Source organism: Bombina bombina, chromosome 3 (assembly GCF_027579735.1).
Source record: "Bombina bombina isolate aBomBom1 chromosome 3, aBomBom1.pri, whole genome shotgun sequence".
Taxonomy (NCBI): domain Eukaryota; kingdom Metazoa; phylum Chordata; class Amphibia; order Anura; family Bombinatoridae; genus Bombina; species Bombina bombina.
Window position 1 is genome coordinate 792,734,742 of NC_069501.1, and position 27,127 is coordinate 792,761,868.

Genomic DNA, 27,127 nt, shown 5'->3' on the forward strand with positions numbered 1-27,127 from the left:
TGGCAGGCAAAGGGCTTTAACATTGAGATACTTACATATACATGTCTAAATATGTTTATGAATGTATATACATATATATATATATATATATATATATATATATATATATATATATATATATATACATCTATTTATGTGTGCATATGTACAATATTGTAAGTTTGACTGTTTGTGCTTGTCAGGTTAGCGCATGAGTGAAAACAGTTTACTTTCAACTCATAATACGAGCGCAACCCAGCGCGCAAAAAGCTTACATCTAGCGCAATTATCGCTGCAGCAGAGCGTTAATTAGCGCTCCACTTGTAATCTGGCCCAATACTGGCAATAGCCTTACTGTAATCGTGAAGAAATAGCTGAACTGATAGATGAAATCTGGTGTTTAAACTCAGCAATATTACATTTGGAATTCTGACTGTGAAATCAGTAGGTGGTTACAAGGTGCAGGTACTTTAGGTTAGATTGAATTTCTGTGAATCCGTTCTGTCAGTGCTGATACAATTATTTGCAGCTTTAAGTTGGAAACAGATGCTATCTCTAAAGACAGAAGATTTATTTTCATTTTAGATTGATTTCATTAAAGGGACATTATACATTTATATTGCCCATACAGGTTTTTTTTGTTTTTTTAAAATGGATAGTTTTGCTTATTTTTAAATAACATTGCTCTGATTTTCAGACTCCTAACCAAGCCCCAAAGTTTTAGGAGAATACCGACGTATACCTATTCCAGCTTGCTGCTGTTTGTTTAATGGGTCTTTTCATATGCAGAGGAAGGGGGGGGGGGAGTGCCTGCTATTTCCCACTTACAGTTGGTCTTCCAGTAACCTTTTAAAAAAAGCTAAACTAGAAGCTTCTAAAAAAAAAAAATAAGTTTTTAAACGGTTTTCATACTGGATTTTTATATCAGTATCTGTGCATATTATTCTTTATAGTAGTGTTTATTACATACAGTTATATGAAAATTGGTGTATACTGTCCCTTTAATTCTAAAGTTTTAAACAAGGACAATATAAATATATATACAGTATCTCACAAAAGTGAGTACAACCCTCACATTTTTGTAAATATTTTATTATATCTTTTCATTTGACAACACTGAAGAAATGACACTTTGCTACAATGTAAAGTAGTGAGTGTAGAGCCTGTATAACAGTGTAAATTTGTTACCTCCTCAAAATAACTCAACACACAGCCATTAATGTCTAAACCATTGGCAACAAAAGTGAGTACACACCTAAGTGGAAATGGCCAAATTGGGCCCAATTAGCCATTTTCCCTCCCCGGCGTCATGTGACTCATTAGTGTTACAAGGTCTCAGGTGTGAATGGGGAGCAGGTGTGTTAAATTTGGTGTTATCGCTCTAACACTCTCTCATACTGGTCACTGGAAGTTTAACATGGCACCTCATGGCAAAGAACTCTCTGAGGATCTGAAAAAAAGAATTGTGGCTCTACATAAAGAAAGCCTAGACTATAAGAAGATTTCCAAGACCCTGAGCAGCACAGTGGGCCATACAACAGTTTCAAAGGACAGGTTCCACTCAGAACAGGCCTCACCATGGTCGACCAAAGAAGTTGAGTGCATGTGCTCAGCGTCATATCCAGAGGTTGTCTTTGGGAAATAGACGTATGAGTGCTGCCAACATTGCTGCAGAGGTTGAAGGAGTGGGGGGTTAGCCTGTCAGTGCTCAGCCATACGCCACACAATGCATCAAATTGGTATGCATGGCTGTCGTCCCAGAAGGAGGCCTCTTCTAAAGATGATGCACAAGAAAGCCTGCAAACAGTTTGCTAAAGACAAGCAGACTAAGGATATGGATTACTGGAACCATGTTCTGTGGTCCAATGACCAATGATGATTTGGTTCAGATGGTGTCAATCGTGTGTGGTGGCAACTAGGTGAGGAGTATAAAGACAAGTGTGTCTTGTCTACAGTCAAGCATGGTGGTGGGAGTGTCATGGTCTGGGCCTGCATGAGTGCTGTCGGCACTGTGGAGCTACAGTTCATTGAGGGAACCATGAATGCCAACATGTACTGTGACATATTGAAGCAGCGCATGATCCCCTATGAAGTATTCCAACATGATAACGACCCCAAACACACCTCCAAGACAACCACTGCCTTGCTAAAGAAGCTGAGGGTAAAGGTGATGGACTGGCCAAGCATGTCTCCAGACCTAAACCCTATTGAGCATCTGTGGGGCGTCCTCAAATGGAAGGTGGGGGAGCGCAAGTTCTCTAACAACCACCACCTTTGTGATGTCGTCATGGAGGAGTGGAAGAGGACTCCAGTGGCAGCCTGTGAAGCTCTAGTGAACTCCATGCCCAAGAGGGTTAAGGCAGTGCTGGAAAATAATGGTGGCCACACAAAATATTGACACTTTGGGCCCAATTTGTCCATTTCCACTTAGGGGTGTACTCACTTTTGTTGCCAACGGTTTAGACATTAATGGCTGTGTGTTGAGTTATTTTGAGGGGACAGCAAACTTACACTGTTATACAGGATGTACACTCACTACTTTACATTGTAGCAAAGTGTCATTTCTTCAGTGTTGACACATGAAAAGATATAATAAAATATTTACAAAAATGTGAGAGTGTACTCACTTTTGTGAGATACTGTATTGTCAGTATATTTATAAGAATCTTCAATAGTGCTCTCCAAATAATATATCAGTTTATCTCAGGGTTATAATACAATACATTTAATAATTATCCTTTAAAATATAAACCCTTAATCAATATGCATCTACTAGAAACCACAAAATTAATATAAATATCTAAATTCTTTTTATTAGTTAATATCTATGAGCATATTGGAATATATTTGCAATACTAGAATATGAGTCAATATTATATGTGTTTAAAAATTATTCAAATCGGCTGTGCCCAATTTATAAATGTTTAACTTTTTCTCAAAAGAAATTTCACCCAGTTAACACAATGAGATTCCAAGATGCTAAAATCCAAGCAATACAATTCTAATAATGTTTATTTAAACAATAGGACAGTTTATATACTCTAATTTAAACACTAGAAGTTATATATATTATTTGTGCCAACAATCAAACTCTAAGTTATAACTCTATATTTACACAGATAATACAATTTAGCATCAAGGATTTGTTTAACGATATACAGGCTATGAAATACTAGCTTTAAAATACAATTTATTTCTTTAAGTCTGTTTACATACAGCAATAATGAATGTTTACTTTAAATGTTTGCATACAAAAGGCAAGCTAAGAGCTATTTAAGGCTATGAAATACAGTTTAAAAATACAATTTGCTCTCTTCAATCTAACACATTCTTTTAATACATTACCAGGATGAACACCAATCGATATCCAATATCTTTCAGCAGGTTTAATCTCACCTCAGAAATACCAATAAGTATATTTTGCAATCAATGAGAAATGGGTAGATCAGCTTTGCCAAAGTAAAATGGTACTTTTCACGCCCAACACACCAGTTATAAGTTAGCTCAGCACAATCTGTGTCCTTTTCCTCTCTCTTGCCTTACTTTTATATGTTTCCATCACTGGTGAGGATTGGAAACGCCCAAACGGAAGCCTTGTCCCTTCTGATTGGATATCTGGAATATCTTATTTTTAACAGCCTAAAAAGCCTTCTGGCTGTAGTTCTCGCATTAGAACACTGGGGGGCAGCATGAAAAACAAACACAGCAATACATTTACTATCCAACATTGAAAGAAAATATTTCTTTAAAATGTGTAATAAATGCCATAATTTCCTTACATCGATAAGTTCTATGTTCATTATGCATTGGGCTAGGTCACAATATTTATTTTGATTATTTTAATATGAAACATCATGTGTCTTTAGTATTATACTATATTAAAACAAATTAATACTGCTAATTATTCTGAAATTAATGGCATTTATACATCTGTTATACATGCATTTACACAAATACAGCCTGTTCTACATCTCCAACAAGTTCTGCATGCATAAATTCCTCTATGGTCCATCTGAAATAAAATAAGTGTTATTAATTATTTCTTTTTAGGATCATAAATATTCTTTAAAAAAAATACAGATGCTAAGACTAATTTTATGCTTTCAAAAAATATATATTTTTTTTTGGTCTGAGGAAGGGGTTTGCGTACCCCGAAACGTCACCATTGAATAAATAAGGTATTATTTGAACTTAATCCAGCGAGTGCAGTCCCTACTTGTTGATACTTTTATATATATATATATATATATATATATATACATTCATTTCTATGCAGTATCTTGTATTTATCATCTTTTGGCTCATGAACCCAGAATTTTGTCTTCATAAACAGCAGGGATCATTTTACGAGTAGTTGTAAAAAGTCACAATACAACATATTTTCTGTTTAGCTAGCAATACAGACGTGTATTTGATGTTTAGGGGCAATTAACAAGCCTGTGCTAATTACCATTTCCCTATGATTTTGATCAGCTTCCCACTGCAGATTACAGACTCAGCCTCCCTCTCACCACAGGTAGTAGTATCCTGATCTCTTGAAATGGCTGTTAAAGTTAAACAAACCAAATGTTTATTGTTCTCACTTGTATGCTCTTTTAACTTTTGCATCCTGAATGGGGGAGAACTGAGTTAAGTCAATTTTTCAGAATGAATGAATCATTTGTTACTGACTAACCAAATATAGGATTAAAAAAAAAAAAAAAAAATATATATATATATATATATATATATATATATATATATATATATATATATGTAGAAAAAAAGGCACTCACTGGTCCAGAGTAAAAAATAACTTTTAATAGTTTAGGTTAAAAATGCATGACGTTTCGGAGGCATTCCACCCCCTTTATCAAATGCAAAATACAGACAGTTTGAAAGTACAAAAAACGATTAACACATACATTACCCCTTCACCTTAAATAACCCTGTGGCATCTGATGGCGCCAAGCCGCAATCGCGGCTTGCATGGTGCTAAACCGGAAGTCATATGACCGGAAATCGCGTCATCCACGTGAACCACGTGGTGACGTCGGTTGTCATAGTGACAACTGTTTGTTGTCTGACGATATTCTCAGACAATATGGAAATGTCTATCAACAGGGTACAAATATTTATGTTAAATAATAACAAAAGAATCTTATTGTCAGTATTAAAATATCACGGTTTAGCCATAGATCAGAATGCCAGTGTATTAAAAACAACAAAGGTACTCGATCATAGACGATCGAGTGTAGCAATATAAAAGCATGAATATGGCGAACATACAGCAACCCAAGCTAACAGCAGACACACATGCAATACCACATTACCATCCATAAATAATTATATGAGAAAAATTATGGGAAATCATCGCTAACCATCTCAAATCCTGGTTAATGATTGGTATATACATATATGTCTGCAGCTAGTTAAATCGTGTGTTCTTGGTGTCTCCTGGAGTATGGCAGATAATATCTGAGGACTTATGCACTGAGAGTGATAGAAAATCATATTTAAAAGTCATTGATGGTGGATATGTTTTATGGTGGGATGAACAATTGTAGTCCATATAGAGAGGTTAGATTAACTCGCAGTATAGAATGGCGAGAAATCCAGCATAGTATTCAATCCCCTAGGTGCTATGGTATCCAACGTATAGATCCATCTTGTCTCCATTCGTAGGAGTCGATTGCCCCTGTCAGTGGTGGTACTTGATCAATCAACATGGTTTTTAGACTCGATACACCATGGTTATGTCTGGCGAAATGGCGTGCTACTGGCTGATCAGAGTCGCCATTTTTGATGGCTTCCCTGATCGCACAGCGGTGATTGGCCATACGCTCCCGAAATGTGGTGACCGTTTTCCCTATATAAACAAGGGAACAGGGGCAAATCAACATATAAATCACATGGGTACTCATGCATGAGAGTCTGTGTTTGATTTTGTAGCGCTTGTTCGTATGTGGATGCTGGACTACAATTGTTCATCCCACCATAAAACATATCCACCATCAATGACTTTTAAATATGATTTTCTATCACTCTCAGTGCATAAGTCCTCAGATATTATCTGCCATACTCCAGGAGACACCAAGAACACACGATTTAACTAGCTGCAGACATATATGTATATACCAATCATTAACCAGGATTTGAGATGGTTAGCGATGATTTCCCATAATTTTTCTCATATAATTATTTATGGATGGTAATGTGGTATTGCATGTGTGTCTGCTGTTAGCTTGGGTTGCTGTATGTTCGCCATATTCATGCTTTTATATTGCTACACTCGATCGTCTATGATCGAGTACCTTTGTTGTTTTTAATACACTGGCATTCTGATCTATGGCTAAACCGTGATATTTTAATACTGACAATAAGATTCTTTTGTTATTATTTAACATAAATATTTGTACCCTGTTGATAGACATTTCCATATTGTCTGAGAATATCGTCAGACAACAAACAGTTGTCACTATGACAACCGACGTCACCACGTGGTTCACGTGGATGACGCGATTTCCGGTCATATGACTTCCGGTTTAGCACCATGCAAGCCGCGATTGCGGCTTGGCGCCATCAGATGCCACTGGGTTATTTAAGGTGAAGGGGTAATGTATGTGTTAATCGTTTTTTGTACTTTCAAACTGTCTGTATTTTGCATTTGATAAAGGGGGTGGAATGCCTCCGAAACGTCATGCATTTTTAACCTAAACTATTAAAAGTTATTTTTTACTCTGGACCAGTGAGTGCCTTTTTTTCTACATATATATATACGATGATTTTCTTGAAGTGCACCCTGGAAGTTGCTACATTTTATATGGAGTGCCTTTCTTACTGACCTCTAGCTATATATATATATATATATATATATATATATATATCTTTACTTATACCTTGACAGTATATATATATATTTAGATATATCAGAATATTACAGTTACCCGTTTCACTAATATGAAGAGTCTTAGCATCCTCAAAAATTATACATATCTTCAGTAATTTCACATAGTGTAACTCAATTATAGTGTATTAAAAATGAAGCATGAAATGCAGCATAATACATTAATGCAATAAGTATAATGCTTGTACACAGATGACAGATGATAGTTTTTACACAGATGATGCAGCTGACTGAGTTTATACAAGTAACTATGAATCTTCTATTACAAAATAAGAAATAAAGACAGGCTACCATTAAAGTGTTGTGTTTTCCTCCTTAGCAATATTGATCATTATAAATTAGCAAGATATTCTCTTCTCAGAGCACCTGCTTTTGATCTCTAGCTGGCTTGGTTTCCTAGCAGCAGGGACATCATTGTGTGGAAAAAGACTTACGGGTAAATCTAAAAAAAAATAATAATTGTTGGGTTTGTACATAGTGTACTGCATAATGAAGCAGCTCATATACAGTTTACTACCAATGCAATAAAATAAGACTTAAATCTCTTAAAATCTGATGTAATATATTTTCCCAGTAGTGACCAGCTTTTTCCCAGTGGGAGAGGGTAGGGAGTAACAGAGAGCTACGTTCAGTTTATGGTAACGTTCTATGAATCAATGAGCTTACTCCATAATTCACTGTAATAGTAAAAGGGTTTTACACTAGGTATGTTATTATGTTGCTATTATGCTCACTATGATATTGTTGTAAAACAACATTGCTCAAGATTTTCAGTCGCAATTACTTTTATGGGTATAAAAGAAATATTTCTGAGATATTTTCTGTAAATTGTCTGTAGGGGTATTTAAATGTATATACTACTACAGATACAAACAGCTTTCTATCCTACATATATAATAACTTGTTGATTTTTCTTCTGAGAAAATGTGAAGTAAAATCTGTTTATATTTAAACTGAAGTCAATACAGCTATGTCAGTTGTATACTTCCTACTAATGCTCATTGACTGGTACAAACAAACTCCCTGCGCAAATGATCCTCCCGTAGATTTTCTGCTTAAATGTTCACATAAAGGGCCCCATTTATCAATTACTGGACAAGGTTTGTTTCCATAAACCTGTCCGCCTGGGATCGCATCCGGTGGGCAGCAGGTGAACGTGTCTGGGGTAATTTGAATTCACCAGTTAATAACTGGTGTAGAGGTTAGGAAGCAGCAGTCTGTTGACCGCTGCTTTCTTACTATCGGCTGCAGGCTCGCTCATGCAACACTCCAAAACTGCCTTGGCATCTTAATAAATGGAGCCCAACGTCTGTTATTAAATCCATTTTAAATATGCTGAGTCTTAGATTTCTGCAAGCCTTATTTTAAAGTAAGAGTTGTTCATTGGTGAAAAAAATAAATAATTAACCTTTTTAGTTTAATGTAAATGTAAAGTCTGTCTGCCTGCTTTTCACTGTGTTAATGCTTTGAACACAATTTATTCACTTCTTTTTCTAAAATTAGTATTGTAAAAATGAATACGATTTTTTTATAGTTATTGCTTTGCACTTCTCTACTTTTCACTATCGTTCTTTTATTTGTAGGTAGTAGGTATTAATCTTTGCTTCTCTTACTTTTTTTCATGCATTTTTTTAAAATTACACATAAGATTTCACATAACTTCACCAAGCTATATAAACAAAAACAGTAAAAATGAGTTGTTTAAGAAATAGTCCCAAAAAAAATCATTTTTAATTTTGGAACCTGCAAATTAGCCAGATATGAATGCCCAACATTAAATAAATGAGAGTCTCTATACCCAACAGGGTGAGAAATAAGACATGAGAGAGAAGTTAGGCATTTTAAATCTTTTGTGGATTTGTTATTTTCCGATAACTCAGTAGATTTAATTATTTGCTTTTGAAGGCTAGTTAGTTTTGTATAAACTATTTTAGAAACCATGTGACATAAAAATTCTGATGACTGTTGGCAACACCTGCACAATGTGTTGCCAACAGTGATCACATTTGTATGTCACATGGTTTTACATTTGCTCATCTTGTCATCTACAATGAATGAATATTGTTTTGTCTTGTGTCAACTTTATGCTGCTTGTATTTCTTGTTACTGGAATGGAACACATGAAGATATAATGATGTGATATACAAAGAAGCACACAATCATAGGAATGATTATTTAATAAAATAAACCAATATAGATACAAACACGGATCTAATCTTTACAACAAGGGGTGCTAACAGTGGAGGCTAAGAGAGTTGTTCAGTTTCACTTTTCATATTTAAATCTCAATCTACCACCCTTTCCCATCTCTTCTTGTCTATTTGCTGGTTTTTTTGTCTCTGCTGTGTTTATATGCACATAGTCAAAGACCTTTCCTCTAAGTTTAGCAAAACATTCATAGGGGCCTATATAGGCTCGCCAGAAACAGCAGTTATGAAGCAGCGGTCACAATGCTGAATACGGCAAGCGTATTGCTCGCCGTATTCAGCGAGGTCTGGCGGACCTGATCCGCACTGTCGGATCAGGTCCGCCAGACTTTGATAAATTGGGGCCACAATCTTCTGTTGATTTGAGGGGGGAAATTGCTTCTGTTTTTAGTTATAATGTGTAGAGCCTTTAATTAGAGTGGTTAGCAATGTGTAAATATCTACTGATGGTCAGATTTAGTGCTCCTACACCTTGAAGGGTTGTACATAGATCTCTAAAATCTGATATAATTTGTGTGAAAACATAGTATATGGAACCAGCAGCTGAAAAGAAACTCTTATATAGGTATTTTTGAGAGAACATTGTGATTTATAAGACATCTGGTTTTGTTTTCTTACAGCCAAAAAGAAATCTAAGTTTAAATCTTTTAAAAAGTTTTTTGTAAAGAAGAAAAGGAAGGAGACATTGCCAACATTGGGGGAGAGCATCCTGAAGCTTAGCCAGTCTGCCAGCGATATCACCGTGCCTGATTCCATGCGCATGGATTATGATTCTGAGGATGACATTGGGTGAGAGTCTTCAATGTAATAGTCATTATAATAAGTAATTGTTGATTGAGCATGATATATGTATCCTCAAACCTTAGTCCAGGGTCTTACTAATGCCATCATGGCAAATTCAAACAATAACATGTTAAAAAAACAAGAAGAAAATATGGGACTAGGTAAAACTGTTATAACACCTTATTTTAAGGGTCTTATTACACTAAATCCTGAGCCGGTTTATTTATTACATTATATAAGCTGTTAGTTTACACTAATGTGTCTGAATATTAGTGACCTAGTTAATATGGTGACATAGGACTAGATTCCTGTCCTGCATTTTTTCTGGTCCCAATAAGCTATGTTCAAGTTCCGAGATTACTTATCATTGCATTATTGGTAAGGATACACAAGAACATTCAGCATACAGTATTTATTAAAGAAAAAGAAAAAAAAAAGACTGTTGCCCATATTTCTTTGTTCTAAATTAATTTCAATTATTTGAAGAATATTCAAAATAGTTTTTACAAAAAAAGGGAATGTGTGCCTTTATTTGAATGTAACATTGTAGCAAATATAACATTAAAATATTCTCTTGATATTCTTTTTTGAAAGCTAAACCTAGGTAGGCTCAAACAGATTTCTAAACTGTTGAAAAACACCACTTAGGTCGTTGCATTTTGACAGTTAGACATTGTAAGTTCATGTGTGTCATATAGATAACATTGTGCTCACTCCTGTGGAGCTATTTAGGAGCCAGCACTGATTAGCATGTCTGTCAAAAGCACTGAGTTAAGGAGGCAGTTTGCAGAGGCTTAGCTACAAGGTAATCTCAGAGGTAATAAGTGTATTAATATCACAGTGTTGGTTATGCAAAACTGGGGAATGGGTAATAAAGGTATTATCTATCTTTTTAAACAATAAACATTTTCATGTAGACTGTCCCTTTAATGAGGCCATGGATACAGCAATGAGCCCAGCTACGCTGCGTTCCATGCCATCTGACTCCAAAGGAGAGGAGAGTTGCAATAATGTTCAAATCTCTAGATCCCTATTGGATCTGAGTCTGTTTTACCTCAATCACTACCGTCTTATCTTATTGCTCTTTTCACCCATATAAATCGATCTTCATTTGACCCTTCACTGATCTTTCAGAAAGCTCACAGAGCTCTAAAACCTAAGCCCGTGGACAAAATATAACCTCTCATTTAAGTGACAAGAACATTGTCGACCAATAGGGGTTCCCATGTTTCCTATTGGTCATTCATCTGTTATTAATGCGTTCTTGAATATAAATGAAGTGAGTGCCTAAATGAAAGTCTAAGGTGACGTAGTGAAAATTCATATAGTGGTGTTTATTCGGTTAGCATTAAATCTAGATAAAAATTACACTTAAAATGGCAATAAAAATACTAAAATCATGGATCCATGAATTAACATACAAACGAAAATAGAAAGCACAATACTATAAACAGCATATATTAGAGACACTTTTATATTTAAGGGCACGTTGGACATACCATTTGGGACACACAATTTCAGTTCACTACCATTACAAGTGAGATCTCATCTTATAAGCACCTTAGACGGTATTACTATTAAGGGCCGTCCCCCAGGAGAGTACACCAACACCATATCTATTTTTAACATATATGTTTATCTAATATATTCTGTTTATACTAATGTGCTTTCTATTTTCGTTTGTATGTTAATTCATGGATCCATGATTTTATTATTTTTATTGCCATTTTAAGTGTAATTTTTATCTGGATTTAATGCTATCTGAATAAACACCACTATCTGTATTTTCATTACGTCACCCTTAGCCTTTCATTTAGGTGCTTCATTTATATTTAAGATTGATATTCACTAGGTCTACTAGGAGACCCACTGAAGAGAGCCATAGGTGTAACCACTAGCTCTAGGTCTACTATCATCTAACACATTAATGCGTTCTTGGCAGAGTTGCAAATTCATCCTCCAACCCAGCAGCACTTCCTTGTGCGCAGAGAACTAAGTGGCAAACAGGGCCTCCTAAGCAGCACAACATTCAGCATTCTCAGACCTGAAGGGCTACACTATTTATTTTGATAGGATGTAAGTTTCTGAGTCTTTTGACTGGGGGGACCACTAAATATCTTCACAATGGGTATGCTATTTTCCTTTCCTAAAAAGGACATAGCCTTCCGATTGGCAATGTTGAACTGTTACGGATATTCCTTTGAGGCTTATCTAGCCAGCTTTGTTACGATTCTAAGTTGTTTTATTGTTAGTGCAGTATATGTTATGACTGTTAGCCTATTTTGTACTACCGGAAAGTAATTTCTACTTTGTTTGTATTATATTTTTTTTCTTTTTTAATTTGGGACGGAACTATTTCCCTCGCTCTCTTTATGTGAATATGTTTACGTCAAGAGTTAATCTTTCACTTTTCCATCATTCTGTGCATCAGTGTGGTAATTAATCTTTATTATGTTCTTTTTTTTTACTTTTTTTGTTTTGTTTTTTGGTTGTTTGACTCATGTTGCAATTATATTTTCTCTTTATGGTTTGATTCTCCAATATCTTTACCATCTTTTATACCGATGATACTTTGCAATAATGGCTAATACACAGACACATAAATCTAATTTTTAACACAAAATGTTAAAGGGTTTAATTAACCTATAAACGCTGCAGTGCCATGCAAGATTTTAAAATTAAAGTGACATTTTACTTTTGCAGGAACGCCAATTTAAAAAAAATAGACGATACTCTGCTCGTGGATCCCATAGTTAAGCAAACATTTGCCTAATCAAGTAATAACTTGTTTTTCAGCTAATATCTCTATTAGCTCAGTATGGATGACACACAAATGCACTATTAGGAAGACTTTATTAAAATTAGAGCCTACAAAAACAAATATAGGGGACACCAACATGCAGAAGCTTCTCCAACTTGACCACCTTCACAAATGTAACCCTTCTGATGATTCATTACTGGAAAAAATTAACAAATAGCAGAACTAAGTTAAATGAACTATTAGATATTAAAGTCCAAAAAATGCATTCTACTTGAAACAAAAGTATTTTACTGAAGGCAACAAAAGCTGGCAAACTCCTTGCACAAGTTTTGAAATGAAAACAAAACTCACCCAGTCCATAAACCTTTCGGGAGTACTATGAACAGTTATATAATCTGTTCCCATTTAAGGGATAGATTACATGTGAACCGGTATTTAATCTTCCTGCTCGAGCGCTAACTCCATGATATCCCGATACCCCCAAAAAAATTGAACTTCGAATATCACGCATATTCTCAAGTGCGCTAACCTGACATGAAAATATTAATATTTCACATTCTAATGTTCTTCACATAGCAGAATATGTTCTATTTATTCATATATACATATTATATATCAAAAAGAAAAAACATTTAGTAAACTTTATCCAGCAACCCCATATTAAGCCTTAATAAAAAAGATAATAAGAACTACCAGAATCTCAAGAACGCACAAACACGGATGCTTGATGAGCAATAATAAACATATTTTTTTTAAAGTATGTGTACAGTGTGCAAAAAGAAGAATAACTAATTAACTAAAGAAAAAACAAACAATTAATGGTCTAAGGCATATAGCATATGCAAATCATTCATTACCCAATAGCATATACAGGGATTCCTTTTAGTATAATCACACAGCAAGAAAGCTAAAAATATAGCTATAGAATAATCCCAATCTCATGGATCCTTAAAGGGCCACTAAACCCAAAATCTTTATTTCATGATTCAGATAGAGAATAGAAATTTAAACAACATTACAATTTACTTCTATTATTTATTTTGCTTCATTTTTTAGATATCCTTAGTTGAAGAAAAAGCAATGCACATGGTGAACCAATCACATGAAGCTTCTATGTGCAGCAACCAATCAGCAGCTGCTGAGCATATCTAGATATGCTTTTCAGCAAAGAATATCAAGAGAATAAAACAAATTAGATAATATAAGTAAATTAGAAAGATGTTTAAAATTGCATTCTCTTTCTAAATCATGAAAGAAAAAATGTGGGTGTCATGTCCCTTTAAGTAAATAGTCCTTACATCTGAACAGTTGCTGCTAATATTGAATGCAAAAACCAAACTGTCTGGGTCCTCCTGATTATCACCCTTGCTCCCTATGTGGCAAAACAGTTATTGTTCAAGCAGGCTCCGGTCCGCTTAGAGATTTGTCTCACTGGACTAAATGCAATTGGGGCAAATGGATTATCACTAAACCCTGCGCTTCATCCCAGACCACTCACGCCGGCAGCTTGCAAGCCGTAAGTACACCAATGGGGTAACTGATACAGTCCAGCAGGGTACTGATACTAACTCACCTCATACAGCGTCCTCCTCCGTGTCAGACAGGCAAAAAACACACTGCGCTTCTCACTCAGCGTCTCCTTAGTGTTACCTGTATGTTGAATGCTGTAGTGATTTCACCTTGTGTTCATCACATGCACCACTCACCGATTACCGGTATTCACAGTAGACAACTTGTACTCACATAGGGAGTGTTGCAAAGGGCTCCTGGGTCTGAGTTGTTGGAATGCTGTAATTCCAAAACAGCTTGGAAATCGGCACCAGCCGATAGAAAAGCTGCTACACGTGTTTCACCCTATGTCACTTGGGGCTTCCTCAGGCACAATCAATTGATGTCTGCTGCATAGATTCTGCTCTATTTACCATGCTTCCTCAGGTGAATTGAAACTCAATTGCTTTTTACACATAATAACAAAACTAATCATAATGAAACCTATTTTGCAAAGTAGAAAAAAAGAAATTATTTACATAGCCTCACAAGCATCCGTAATCAGCAATCTGTACATAATAACATATAGGCTCAGACCTTGGTGCATATATCATAGATCATACTAGTAGTAAATATAAGTTTAGTAAGTAACACAATTTTGCTTGTAATGATCAATATCTTGTTAGAGCCTATAAGCCTGATTTACCAAATGTCTGTCGGACCTGATCCGACAGTGCGGATCAGGTCCAACAGACATCGCTGAATGCGGAGAGCAATATGCTCTCCGTATTCAGCATTGCACCAGCAGCTCACAAGAGCTGCTGGTGCAACGCCGCCCCCTGCCAATGGGCCACCAGCAGGGAGGTGTCAATCAAACCAATTGTACTCGATTGGGTTGAATTGTGATGATTCCTGTCCGCCTCATCAGAGCAGACGGACAGGTTTATGGAGCAGCGGTCTTTATATATGCTTTGCGGGGCAGTTTATATTTGTATTTAGTTCATACTTTCTAAACTACCAAATCATTACATACACAATATAGGGAATGGCTTAGTAGTAGTAGCGTATCAATATAAACACTGTGTATCCAACAATGAACTAATATAGTAGCCAGCAGTGTGCAGGACTTAACCCCGTAGGTTTAGTAGAACATTAATATCAGATATCTATTTGTAAGGAAAGGAGCGTAATTTAATTCTTCATTCAGCCCTTTAGGTTGAAGTGAGTTCAGATTATAAATATATATATTTGATGGTAGTTTGGTACAGTATATATCTATACCTATATATATATATATATATATATATATATATATATATATATATATATATATATATATATATATATATATATATATATATATATATACACACATTATTATATGTAGGTATAAATATATACAGATATATATAGGAATATATATATTTAAATATTTAGAACATATTCTGCTGTATGCAGAACATTGGAATATGAAATATTTGCATTAAATACACAGTATAACACTTTATTAAATATAAATATTGCAAAAATATGCTTTTTCATGTTTTCATCGACTTAACTGCAAAGGGCTCCAATGCACTTATGTCTATATATGTATACAAACATATTTATGTGTTTTTATGTGTATATATGTCTGTAAATACATATATACACATATAAATACATATGTAAACACATATAAATATATGTACATATTCATATCTAGACATGTACTGTATATGTACAGTATGTATATCTATGTTAAAGCCCTTTGCCTTCCTTATTTTTCTAACATCTTGGATCTCATATCTTTGAGTCCTTATAAATTTTTTGGACAATTTTGTTTTATAAATAATTTTTATTAGCTAGTGTTATTGTTAGTGTAACTGTACTTTGTAATATATTTTGGCTGTGTTTTGTGAAACTTTTTTGTTTTGTGAAACAGTTAACTAGGTAATCATTTTAGTGTAAAATGTGATTGAGCTCACATGTTCGCGTCTACTTTCAACTTGTAATATGAATCTTAAACTTGATGTGTGCAAACAACCGCGATAATCCCCTTTTCACTTGCTCGTAACAGCGCAAAACTCGTAATCTGGCCCTAAGAGAACCCAATGCATATCTGTGTCATGAATACCTCCAATCTATAGATACCACCCAACTCACACCCTAACCCAACCTATTTGTGCTGAGGAAATTGCAACAGCATTAAAATCTTTAGCATAAGTGAAAAGCCCTGGGCCAGATGGCTTTAGGGTAGCATAATATAAAGCATATAAAGAGAGTGCTGAATTCCCTATCTTTTTATAAGGACTACCTCTCCTTGTTTTCTCCCTATTTATAATAGTTTGCAATAGTTATATAGGGTCTGCACCTCTAGTTTGATTTTACTACACAGAGCTAAAATATTGGTAAATGGCTCCCTTATCCCCATTTTTTATTTAAGCATATAAAGATATATTAGTTTCACACTTACTGTCTCTTTTCCATCATTTAGACCAGGGTCATTATTTACCCCCACCATGCTAGAAGTCTATATTGTTGTTTTACAGAAGCCAGGGAAAAATCTAAATCATCCTGCTAATTTTAGGCCTATTTCCCTCCTCAACGTGGATTTGAAGATATATTCTGAAGTCTTAGCCAATAGGATTAATCCTATCCTTAAGCATATACTACACCAAGACCAGGCTGGTTTTGTGCCTGGGAGAGAGACAAAGGATAATACTGTCAAAATATTTTAGCTTATACAATATGTCACCTTAAATCACATACCATCAGTCCTCCTGTCGGTGGATGCCGAGAAGGCTTTTGACAGGTTGTACTGGACCTTCCTACGTCTCACATTACAAAAATGTATCTATTTATTTCCAGAATCTTTGCATTATACTACAACCCCTCAGCTAAAGTATGAGTTAATGGAACCTTGTCCAAGCCATTTTCTATTAGAAATAGAACAAGATAAGACTGTCCTCTTTCGCCCTTATTATTTGTCTTATTAAAGGAAATTTCTCTTGTTAAGTGTATCCAGTCCACGGATCATCCATTACTTATGGGGATATATTCTCCTTCCCAACAGGAAGCTGCAAGAGTCCACCCACAGCAAAGCTGCTACACAGCTCCTCCCCTAACTGCCATTCCCAGTTATTCTCTTGCAAGTCTCAACATAGATAGGAGGTCGTGAGAGTCTGTGGTTTTTTATACTTAGTTTATTTCTTCAATCAAAAGTTTGTTATTTTTAAATGGCACCGGAGTGTGCTGTTTATCTCAGGCAGTATTTGGAAGAAGAATCTGCCTGCGTTTTTTCTATGATCTTAGCAGACGTAACTAAGATCCAGTTGCTGTTCTCACACATTCTGAGGAGTAAGGTACTTCAGAGGGGGAATGGCGTGCAAGTTTTCCTGCAAATAAGGTATGTGCAGTAAAATATTTTTCTAAGGAATGGAATTGACTAAGAAAATACTGCTGATACCGAAGTAATGTAAGTACAGCCTTTAAATGCAGTGAAAGCGACTGGTACCAGGCTGATTGATAGAGATATATGCTAAGGTATGTGCAGTAATATATTTTTCTAAGGAATGGAATTGACTAAGAAAATACTGCTGATACCGAAGTAATGTAAGTAAAGCCTTAAATGCAGTGATAGCGACTGGATCAGGCTTATTAATAGACATACATACTCTTATAAGAATGTGTTTTAAAACGTTTGCTGGCATGTTTAATCGTTTTTTAACATATGTTTGGTGATAAAACTTATTGGGGCCTAATTTTTCCACATGGCTGGCTTAAATTTTGCATAGAAACAGTTATAGGGAAGGTAATCCACAGCTCAGCTGTGGCAGTTTTGTTGTATCTGTTTAAAAAAATGTCGTTTTTTTTTTTTATCTGTTTTTTGCATTAAGGGGTTAATCATCCATTTGCAAGTGGGTGCAATGCTCTGTTAACTTATTACATGTACTGTAAAAATTTCGTTTGATTTACTGCCTTTTTTCACTGTTTTTCAAATTTTGACAAAATTTGTTTCTCTTAAAGGCACAGTAACGTTTGTTATATTTGCTTGCTAACTTGATTTAAAGTGTTTTCCAAGCTTACTAGTCTCTTTATTAGTTCTAACATGTCTAACATAGAGGAGGCTCTGTGTTTATTATGTTTAAAGCCATGGTGGAACCCCATTTTAGAATGTGTACCAGATGTACTGATTTCATGTTAAACAATAAAGATCATTTTTTGTATTTAAAAACATTATCACCAGAGGATTCTGTCGAGGGGGAAGTTGTGCCGACTAACTCTCCCCACGTGTCAGACCCTTTGACTCCCGCTTTAGGGACTCACGCTCAAATGGCGCCAAGTACATCAAGGGCACCCATAGCGTTTATTTTACCAGAGGATTCTGTCGAGGGGGAAGTTATGCCGACTAACTCTCCCCACGTGTCAGACCCTTTGACTCCCGCTCCAGGGACTCACGCTCAAATGGCGCCAAGTATATCAATGGCGCCCATAGCGTTTATTTTACAAGACATGGCAAAGGTTGTGTATAATACACTGGCAGCAGTATTAGTCAGACTACCTGAAATTAAAGGAAAGCAAAACAGCTCTGGGGGTAGATACAGAGCATACAGACGCTTTAAGAACCATGTCTGATACTACCTCACAATATGCTTAGTCTGTGGGTGATATTTGTGACTCAGGGAAGATGATTTAACCTGATTCTGATATTTCTACATTTAAAATTTATGCTTGAGAACCTCCACTTGTTGCTCAGGGAGGCTTTAGCTGCTCTGAATGAATGTGTACAATCGCAGTGCCAGAGAAATTGTGTAGACTGGATAAATAATATGCAGTGCCGGTGTGTACTTATGTTTTTCCAATACCTAAAGAGGTTTACTAAAATTTTTCATAAGGAATGGGATAGACCAGGTGTGCCGTTCTCTTCCCCTCCTATTTTTTAGAAGAATGTTTTCTAATAGTTGCCACCACACGGGACTTATGGCAGACAGTTCCTAAGGTGGAGAGAAGAGTTTCTACTCTAGCTAAGCGTACCACTACCTCTGGCGAGGACTGTTGTGCTTTTTTAGATCCAATGGATAAAAAATGTTTATTCAACAAGGTTTTATCCTGCAGCCCCTTGCACGCATTGCTCCTGTCACTGCTGCTGCGGCGTTCTGGTTTGAGTCTCTTGATGAGGCTTTACAGGCTTCATTGGATGAATATATTTGACAAGCTTAGAGCACTTAAGCTAGCCAATTCCTTTGTTTTCTGATGCCTTTGTTCCTTTGACTAGACTAACGGCTAAGAATTCTGTTTTTTACTATACTGGCGCGCAGAGCGCTATGGCTTATATCATGGTCAGCTGTCGTGACTTTAATAAATAAGCTACTTAACTTCCCTTCAAGGGGCAGACCCTATTCAGGCCTAGTTTGAAGGAGATTATTACTTATATCACTGGAGGAAAAGATCATGCCCTTCCTCAGGACAGGTCCAAATCAAGGGACAAAAAAGGCCTAATTTTCGTGCCTTTCGAAAATTCAAGGCAGGTGTGGCATCAACTTCCTCTAAGGCAAAATAAGAGGGAACTTTTGCTCAGTCCAAGGCGGTCTGGAGACAACCGGACCTGGAACAAAGATAAGCAGGTCAAGGAGCCTGCTGCTGCCTCTAAAACAGCATGAGGAACGGACCCCTATCTGGTAACGGATCCTATAGGGGGCAGACTTCATTCTTCGCCCAGGCGTGGGCAAGAGATGCCCAGGATCCCTGGGCATTGGAAATTATACCCCAGAGATATCTTCTGGATTTCAAAGCTTTCCCCCCCAAAAAAGGGGAGTTTTTGCCTTTCACATTTATCTGCAAACCAGATAAAGAAAGAGACATTCTTGCATTGTATACGTGACCCATTCAGTTCCAATAGAGGAACAGGGACACAGTTTTCCTCAAATCGGTTTGTGGTTCCCAAGGAAAGGAAACCTTCAGACCTATTTTGGATCTAAAAGATCTTAAACAAATTCTTTAGAATTCTATCATTTAAGATGGAAACTATTCGTACCATCTTAACTATGATCCAGGAGAGTCAATAGAGGACTACAATGGATTTGAAGGATGCTTATCCTCACATTACGATGCATAAAGATCACCATCGGTTTTTCAGGTTTGCCTTTCTAGACAGGCATTACCAGTTTGTAGCTCTTTCCTTTGGGTTAACTACAGCCCCTAGAATCTTTATGGAGGTTCTGGGGTCACTTTGGCGGTCCTTAGGCCGCGGGGCATAGAAGTGGCCCCTTATTTAGACGACATCCTGATACAGGCGTCAAACATCCAAGTTGCCAAGTCTCATACGGACGTAGTACTGGCATTTCTGAGATCGCATGGGTGGAAAGTGAACAAGGAAAGAGTTCTCTATCCCCAATATCAAGGGTTTCCCTCCTAGGGATTCTGATAGATTTTGTAGAAATTAAAATTTACCTGACGGAGTCCAGGTTGTCAAAGTTTCTAAATTTCTGCCGTGTTCTTCATTCCATCCGCGCCCTTTGGTGGCTCAGTACATGAATGTAATCGGCTTAATGGTAGCGGCAAGGGACATAGTACCGTTTGCACGCCTACATTTCAGACCACTGCAACTATGCATGCTCAGCCAGAGGAACGGGGATTACACAGATTTGTTCTCCTGTTAAATCCGGACCAAGAAACCAGAGATTCTCTTCTCTGGTGACTATCTCGGGTCCATCTGTCCAAGGGTATGACCTTCCGCAGGTCAGATGGGACAATTGTTACAACAGATGCCAGCCTTTTAGGTTGGGATACAGTCTGGAACTCCCTGAAGGCTCAGGGATAGTGGACTCAGGAGGAGACCCTCCTTCTAATGAATATTCTGGAACTGGGAGCGATATTCCATGCTTTTCAGACTTGGCCTCAGTTAGCAACTCTGAGGTACATCATATTTCAGTCGGACAATATCACGACTGTGGCTTACATCAACCATCAAGGGGGAACAGAAGTTCCCTAGCAATGTTAGAAGTCTTAAAATAATTCACTGGACAGAGACTCACTCTTGTCTAAAAGCTATCCCTATCCCAGGTGTTGAGAACTGGGAGGCAGATTTTCTAAGTCGTCAGACTTTTCATCCGGGGGAGTGGGAATTCCCTCCGGAGGGGTTTGCACAAGATCAAGCAGGAGAGTGCTTTGGTGCTTTTGACAGCGCCTGCGTGGCCACGCAGGACCTGGTATGCAGATCTGGTGGACATGTCATCCTTTCCACCACGGTCTCTGCTTCTGAGACAGGACCCTCTACCTCAGGGTCTTTTCAACCATCTAAATATAACTAATCTGAGATGGACTGCCTGGAGACAGAACGCTTGATGTTATCAAAGCATGGCTTCTCCGAGTCAGTAATTGATACCTTAATACAGGCATAAAAGCCTGTCTCTAGGAAAATTTAACATAAGATATGGTGTAAATATCTTATTGTTATGAATCCAAGGGTTACTCATGGAGTAAAGTCTGGATTCCCAGGATATTATCTTTTCTCCAAGATGATTTTGAGAAAAGGGTTGTCAGCTAGTTCTTTAAAAGGACAGATTTCTACTCTGTCTATTCTTTTGCACAAGCGTCTGGCAGGTATTTTAGACGTTCAGGCATTTGGTCAGGCTTTGGTTAGAACCAAGCCTGTGGTTAAAAATGTTGCTCCGCCATGGAGCTTAAAGCTGGTTCTTAAGGTTCTTCAAGGAGTTCCATTTGAACCTTTTCATTCCATAGATATCAAACTTCTATCTTGGAAAGTTCCTTTTTGGTAGCTATTTCCTCGGCTCATAGAGTCTCTGAGTTATCTGCGTTGCAATGTGATTCTCCTTATCTGGTTCTCCGTACGGATAAGGTAGTCCTGTGTACCAACCTGGGTTTTTACCTAAGGTGGTATCTAACAAGAATATCACTCAAGAGATTGTTGTTCCATTCTTGTATCCTAATCCTTCTTCAAAGAAGGAACGTCTATTACACAATTTGGACGTGGTTCGTGTTTTAAAGTTTTACTTACAAGCTACTACAGATTTTCATCAAACATTCACCTTGTTTGTTGTCTATTCTGGACAGAGGAGAGGTCAAAGGACTTCAGCAACCTCTCTGTCTTTTTGGTTAAAAAGCATAATTCATTTAGCTTATGAGACTGCTGGACAGCAGCCTCCTGAAGGGATTACAGCTCATTCTACTAGAGCTGTGGTTTTCACTTGGGCCTTTTTTAAATGTGGCTTCTGTTGAACAGATTACAAGACGGAGTCTTGGTCTGCGTTTCATACTTTTTCAAATTTAACATATTGATACCTTGCTTCTTCGGAGGCTATTTTTGGGAGAAAGGGTTTTTTTACAGGCAGTGGTAACTTCCGTTTAAGTACCTGCCTTGTCCCTCCCATCATCCGTGTACTTTAGCTTTGGTATTGGTATCCCATAAGTAATGGATGATCCGTGGACTGGATACACTTAACAAGAGAAAACATAATTTATGCTTACCTGATAAATTTATTTCTCTTGTAGTGTATCCAGTCCACGGCCCGCCCTGTCACTTTAAGGCAGGTAATTTTTCCATTAAACTACAGTCACCACTGCACCCTATGGTTTTCCTTTCTCTGCATGTTTTCGGTCGAATGACTGGTAATGGCAGTTAGGGGACGAGCTGTGTAGCAGCTTTGCTGTGGGTGGACTCTTGCAGCTTCCTTTTGGGAAGGAGAATATATCCCCATAAGTAATGGATGATCCGTGGACTGGATACACTACAAGAGAAATAAATTTATCAGGTAAGCATAAATTATGTTTTTGGTGATGGAAATCAGAAAAAAATTAAGACATTAAATTAAATACCCTTAACAAAATAACCTAAATTAGACTAAATTAAATGTCCGCCCATATATATTATTACAACAAGCCTTGTAGTACCTAGGGGTTTATCTTCCCTAGACCCAATACAGCTTTTTATACTTAATTATATGAGATTTTTCTTTACTGACCTAATCTTGGTTTCCCAAGTCAATCTCATGGTTAGGCATAATCAGCATTTAACAAAAAAATTATGTTTTCCAACCTTATTCCACGACTAAAAACTTACATTCCTCAGCTTAAAATTATTTAGAATTCATACATCTGGCAACGTTGTCCATCTAGGCTTGCAAAGACCATATTATATCTCCCCTGAAGTCGAGGAGGACTGGAGTACCAAACCTCCTGGTCTACAGGTATACGACAATTTTAAATGGGAGGAATCTGATATGTGGCGCACAATAGACGTTAGGGCCCTTTATACTTCAATACCGCATGACAAGGGCTTAATAGTCATAGATTTTTTCTTACGAAGGAATATTGGCTACTCTGATGAGTTTGTGAAATATGTGCTAAGGATTGTTGGGTTCCTTTTGACACACAATTACTTTGCATTTGAGGGGGTTTTCTATCTCCAGAGATGCGGGACAGCCATGGGCGCAAAGTAAGCGCCCTCTTTCGCCAACCTCTATATGGGGTGGTGGGAGCTGTCCCATATCTATGGAGATGGAAACCCCTTCAGGCGAAGTATACAGTTTTATAGACGGTATATTGATAATCTGCTCCTGGTGTGGAGAGGAACCTAAGAGAAGGCAAAAGAATTTGTGGATTGGTTGAATATCAACGACATTGGGTTAGAGTTCACTTTTGAGCTTAACAAGTCAAGGATTAATTTCCTCGATTTAACCCTAAAAGGGGTACCTAATGTCGGGATTGAAACCGAGGTTTATAGAAAACCTATTACCGACAACATACTTCTCCACGCCAGGAGCAGTCATCCAAAACAGGTCTTTAGGTCAGTCGCGAAGGGACAGTTTACAAGACTAAAAAGAAATTGCAGCAATGTGAAACAGTATGAGGCTCATGCAGATCAATTATCTGACCGCCTAAGGATCAGAGGCTATAAACCACAAGAAATTGCTAAGGTTAGAAATGAAGTAGTGTTTGCTAATAGACAAAAATTGTTAAAAAAAAAGTCAGAGTTAAAAAAGTCAGATTTTAAAAAATGATAAAAGCAGAGGAACCTTTTTTGCTACTGATTACAGTACACAATACAATAAAATCTGCCATATTAATATATAAGAAAATGTGAATCCACACCTCTACATGGTGAACTAACACATGACAGTCACTTTGTAAACCGTTGGTATTTGTACTTTCCTCATGCCATTATTATGTTTCAAGCTGAGATCATCTATGCTTTCTACCATGTATGTAATGGATTCTGTCTATAAATAAAGTTATAAAAAAAAAAAATCTGCCATATTGTGCAAATTTTTTTTAGATTATTGGCAGTGGACGATGCGCTAGCAGAGACAGTGGAGAAAGGATGCAAGTGCTCTTTCAGGAGAGGAGTTTCAATGGGCAACATCCTGGCACCCACACAATTAAAAACATCACAGAGGGAAGACAATAGTTCTTGGCTTAGGTTCAAGGGTGTTTATAAGTGTAGCAATTTTTCATGTAAAGCCTGCGAACATCTATTGGTGGGGGAAGGCTTTAGAATTTATGTCACAAAAAGTGTATGAGCTGTAGAAGCAGACTGTCTATTTAGCAGGCTGTTTGGTCTGCTGCCTACAATATGTAGGAATGACGACAAGAGAGACACGGATACGTATAAGGGAACACCTCTCTGATATTAAGGCTGGGATCTTGACTACCCCTCTTTTCCAGTATTTCAATAGAGTCCATAACAAAGATGGTACCAGTTTCAAATGGACCATCATAGAAACGGAGAGGGGGAGACAGGGACAGGGAGGTGTTCTGGATTTTTCAATTACAGACTAGACATCCGACTGGACTTAATTCAGCCTATGATCTAATTAACTTTTGGTATTAGATTGACATAGGGCATTGGCTAATTAAGTCACCATTGAAACAAGGTGCAATTTTAAGCACAATGTAATCTAACTAAATTGACCAGATTAATAGGTAAGAATAGAAAATGTTTTTTCAATCCTATGACACATAAAGTATTTCAGATAGCCTACAAACAGACACAATAAAAATGATAAACACATAGATAAAACATCTAATTGGAGACAAAATAAATATTTGCAAAATAAGGGAGTAAATTCCCCTGTAGAATAGAAATAGGTCCCATATTAACTAGTGTTGTATCTAGTTGGCATAAGTCCATAGTGTATCAGTATTCCGGTGTTACACTGTGAGCATGATAATAAGCAAAATACATTTCATCATTCATTATGTGTTTTTTGTGAAAAATATTTGTACTATATTTTGCACTATATTTTGTATCACATTGCATCTGGACAATGAAAGTTTATATTTTGGTTCACGTCAGTTTGCAAATATTTGTATTAATTGTATTGAATGTAACATGAACAAGTACCACTATTATTATTATTAACAGCTTGAACACGAGTGTAAGTTTAAAACAACAGTGCAGTTAACAATTGAGCTTGCAATGAAGGAGTTAACATAACAATTGTCCCTAAGCCAATCACATGATTTTTATCCCTTTAAGTAGCCCATTAGTACAAGGTAAGATAGAGAGCTATGAGGACGGCGTAAATGCCAAAACGTGTGAGCTTTTTCAGTTACTAAGGGCATGTTTTTGTCTTGATCCATGTTACTGTACTTATTTTTACTGGAACACCAATAAGGAAGAAAGTTTTTACTGCAGCTCCGGACTTTTTGTGTTTAGTATTGACTGGTGCTATTATGGGAGCTGCTGTGATAAAGCATGGGCAATACTTGAACATGACGTTAATGGGTCCCCTCTATTGGGAAGTACATGTTGGTGCCCATCGAGCCATAGACCCACTTAAGCTAAATAAATCTTGCCTCAGTAATACGCCGGTGTTTGTGTATTACTGAGGCAGCATGGCTATGTGCAACTGTGCATCATAAACAACGCATCAGGAAGGCATATTGTGGATATCTGGATCAAGCACTTCAGTTGCTGCATAGCTGAGTTACTTTTTCGGTTTTCTTTGCTCCTTATACTACGGACCTGGAGTTACCAGCTAATTGGGCGTTGCTCATAAACAGTGGCTACTTACCTCATTTGGATTGAGGTTTTTAGAAGTAAGTGTGTGGGGATAGGGGAATCGTTACCCCACAACAGTTTTTACACTGGTTTGTCCTGAGTTCTCACAGAAGGAAGGCGCTGACACCTAGTCTTTTGTACATATCTGTTGTTGGTGAAGATTGCCAGGGAGTCTTCATTAACCCTATCGGTCCTGCAGCCTTCTTTCGGATATATTATATCCTGTGGACTTGTGGACATTCTAATAATATGACCAAGTTTTGTGCAATTATATATATAATTTATATTAACATATTTAATATTATACAGGATAGCGAGGTTTTACATAGTCTTTTGTGCATATATACTGTATATATATATATATATATATATAATTTTATTTTTTCTTAAAATAAAAAGCACATTTTTTTTCTCAGTGAAGAACATAGGAATGTAAAGTATTTCTATTTAAATCACATTAAAACATGTTAAAATTTATAAAAATTATATTGCATGTTTCAAGGTATTTAACAATGAAGGGAAAAACAGTGTCTTAAAGGGACAGTCTAGTCCAAAATAAACTTTCATGATTCAGATAGGGCATGCAATTTTAAACAATTTTCCAATGTACTTGTATTACCAATTTTGCTTTGTTCTCTTGGTATTATTAGTTGAAAGATAAACCTAGGAGGTTCATATGTTAATTTCTTAGCCCTTGAAGGCCGCCTCTTCTCTCAGGGCATTTTGACAGTTTTCCACCACTAAAGGGTGTTAGTTCATGTGTGTCATATGGATAACACTGTACTCACGCACGTGGAGTTCCTAGGAACCAGCATAGCTTGGCTAAAATGCATGTCTGTCAAAATAACTGAAATAAGGGGGCAGTTTGCAGAGGCTTAGATACAAGATAATCACAAAACTAGGAAATGGGTAATAAAGGGATTATCTATCTTTTAAAACAATACAAATTCTGGTGTAGACTGTCCCTTTAATTCACACACAAAAAGGAATATGAAGGAAGAAATAGTGTAATTCTCTTC

At 36.8% G+C, this 27,127-nt stretch overlaps 1 protein-coding gene across 1 annotated transcript in view; it reads left to right on the plus strand.

Moving 5' to 3' along the window:
• The window catches only part of CRACDL (CRACD like), a 280,038-nt gene that overhangs the window by 136,629 nt on the left and 116,282 nt on the right, over positions 1 to 27,127 (plus strand). The window contains exon 3 of the mRNA XM_053707696.1: positions 9,693 to 9,861. Within this exon, the coding sequence (XP_053563671.1) occupies positions 9,693 to 9,861 (169 nt within the window). The remainder of the gene's footprint in view (positions 1 to 9,692; positions 9,862 to 27,127) is intronic.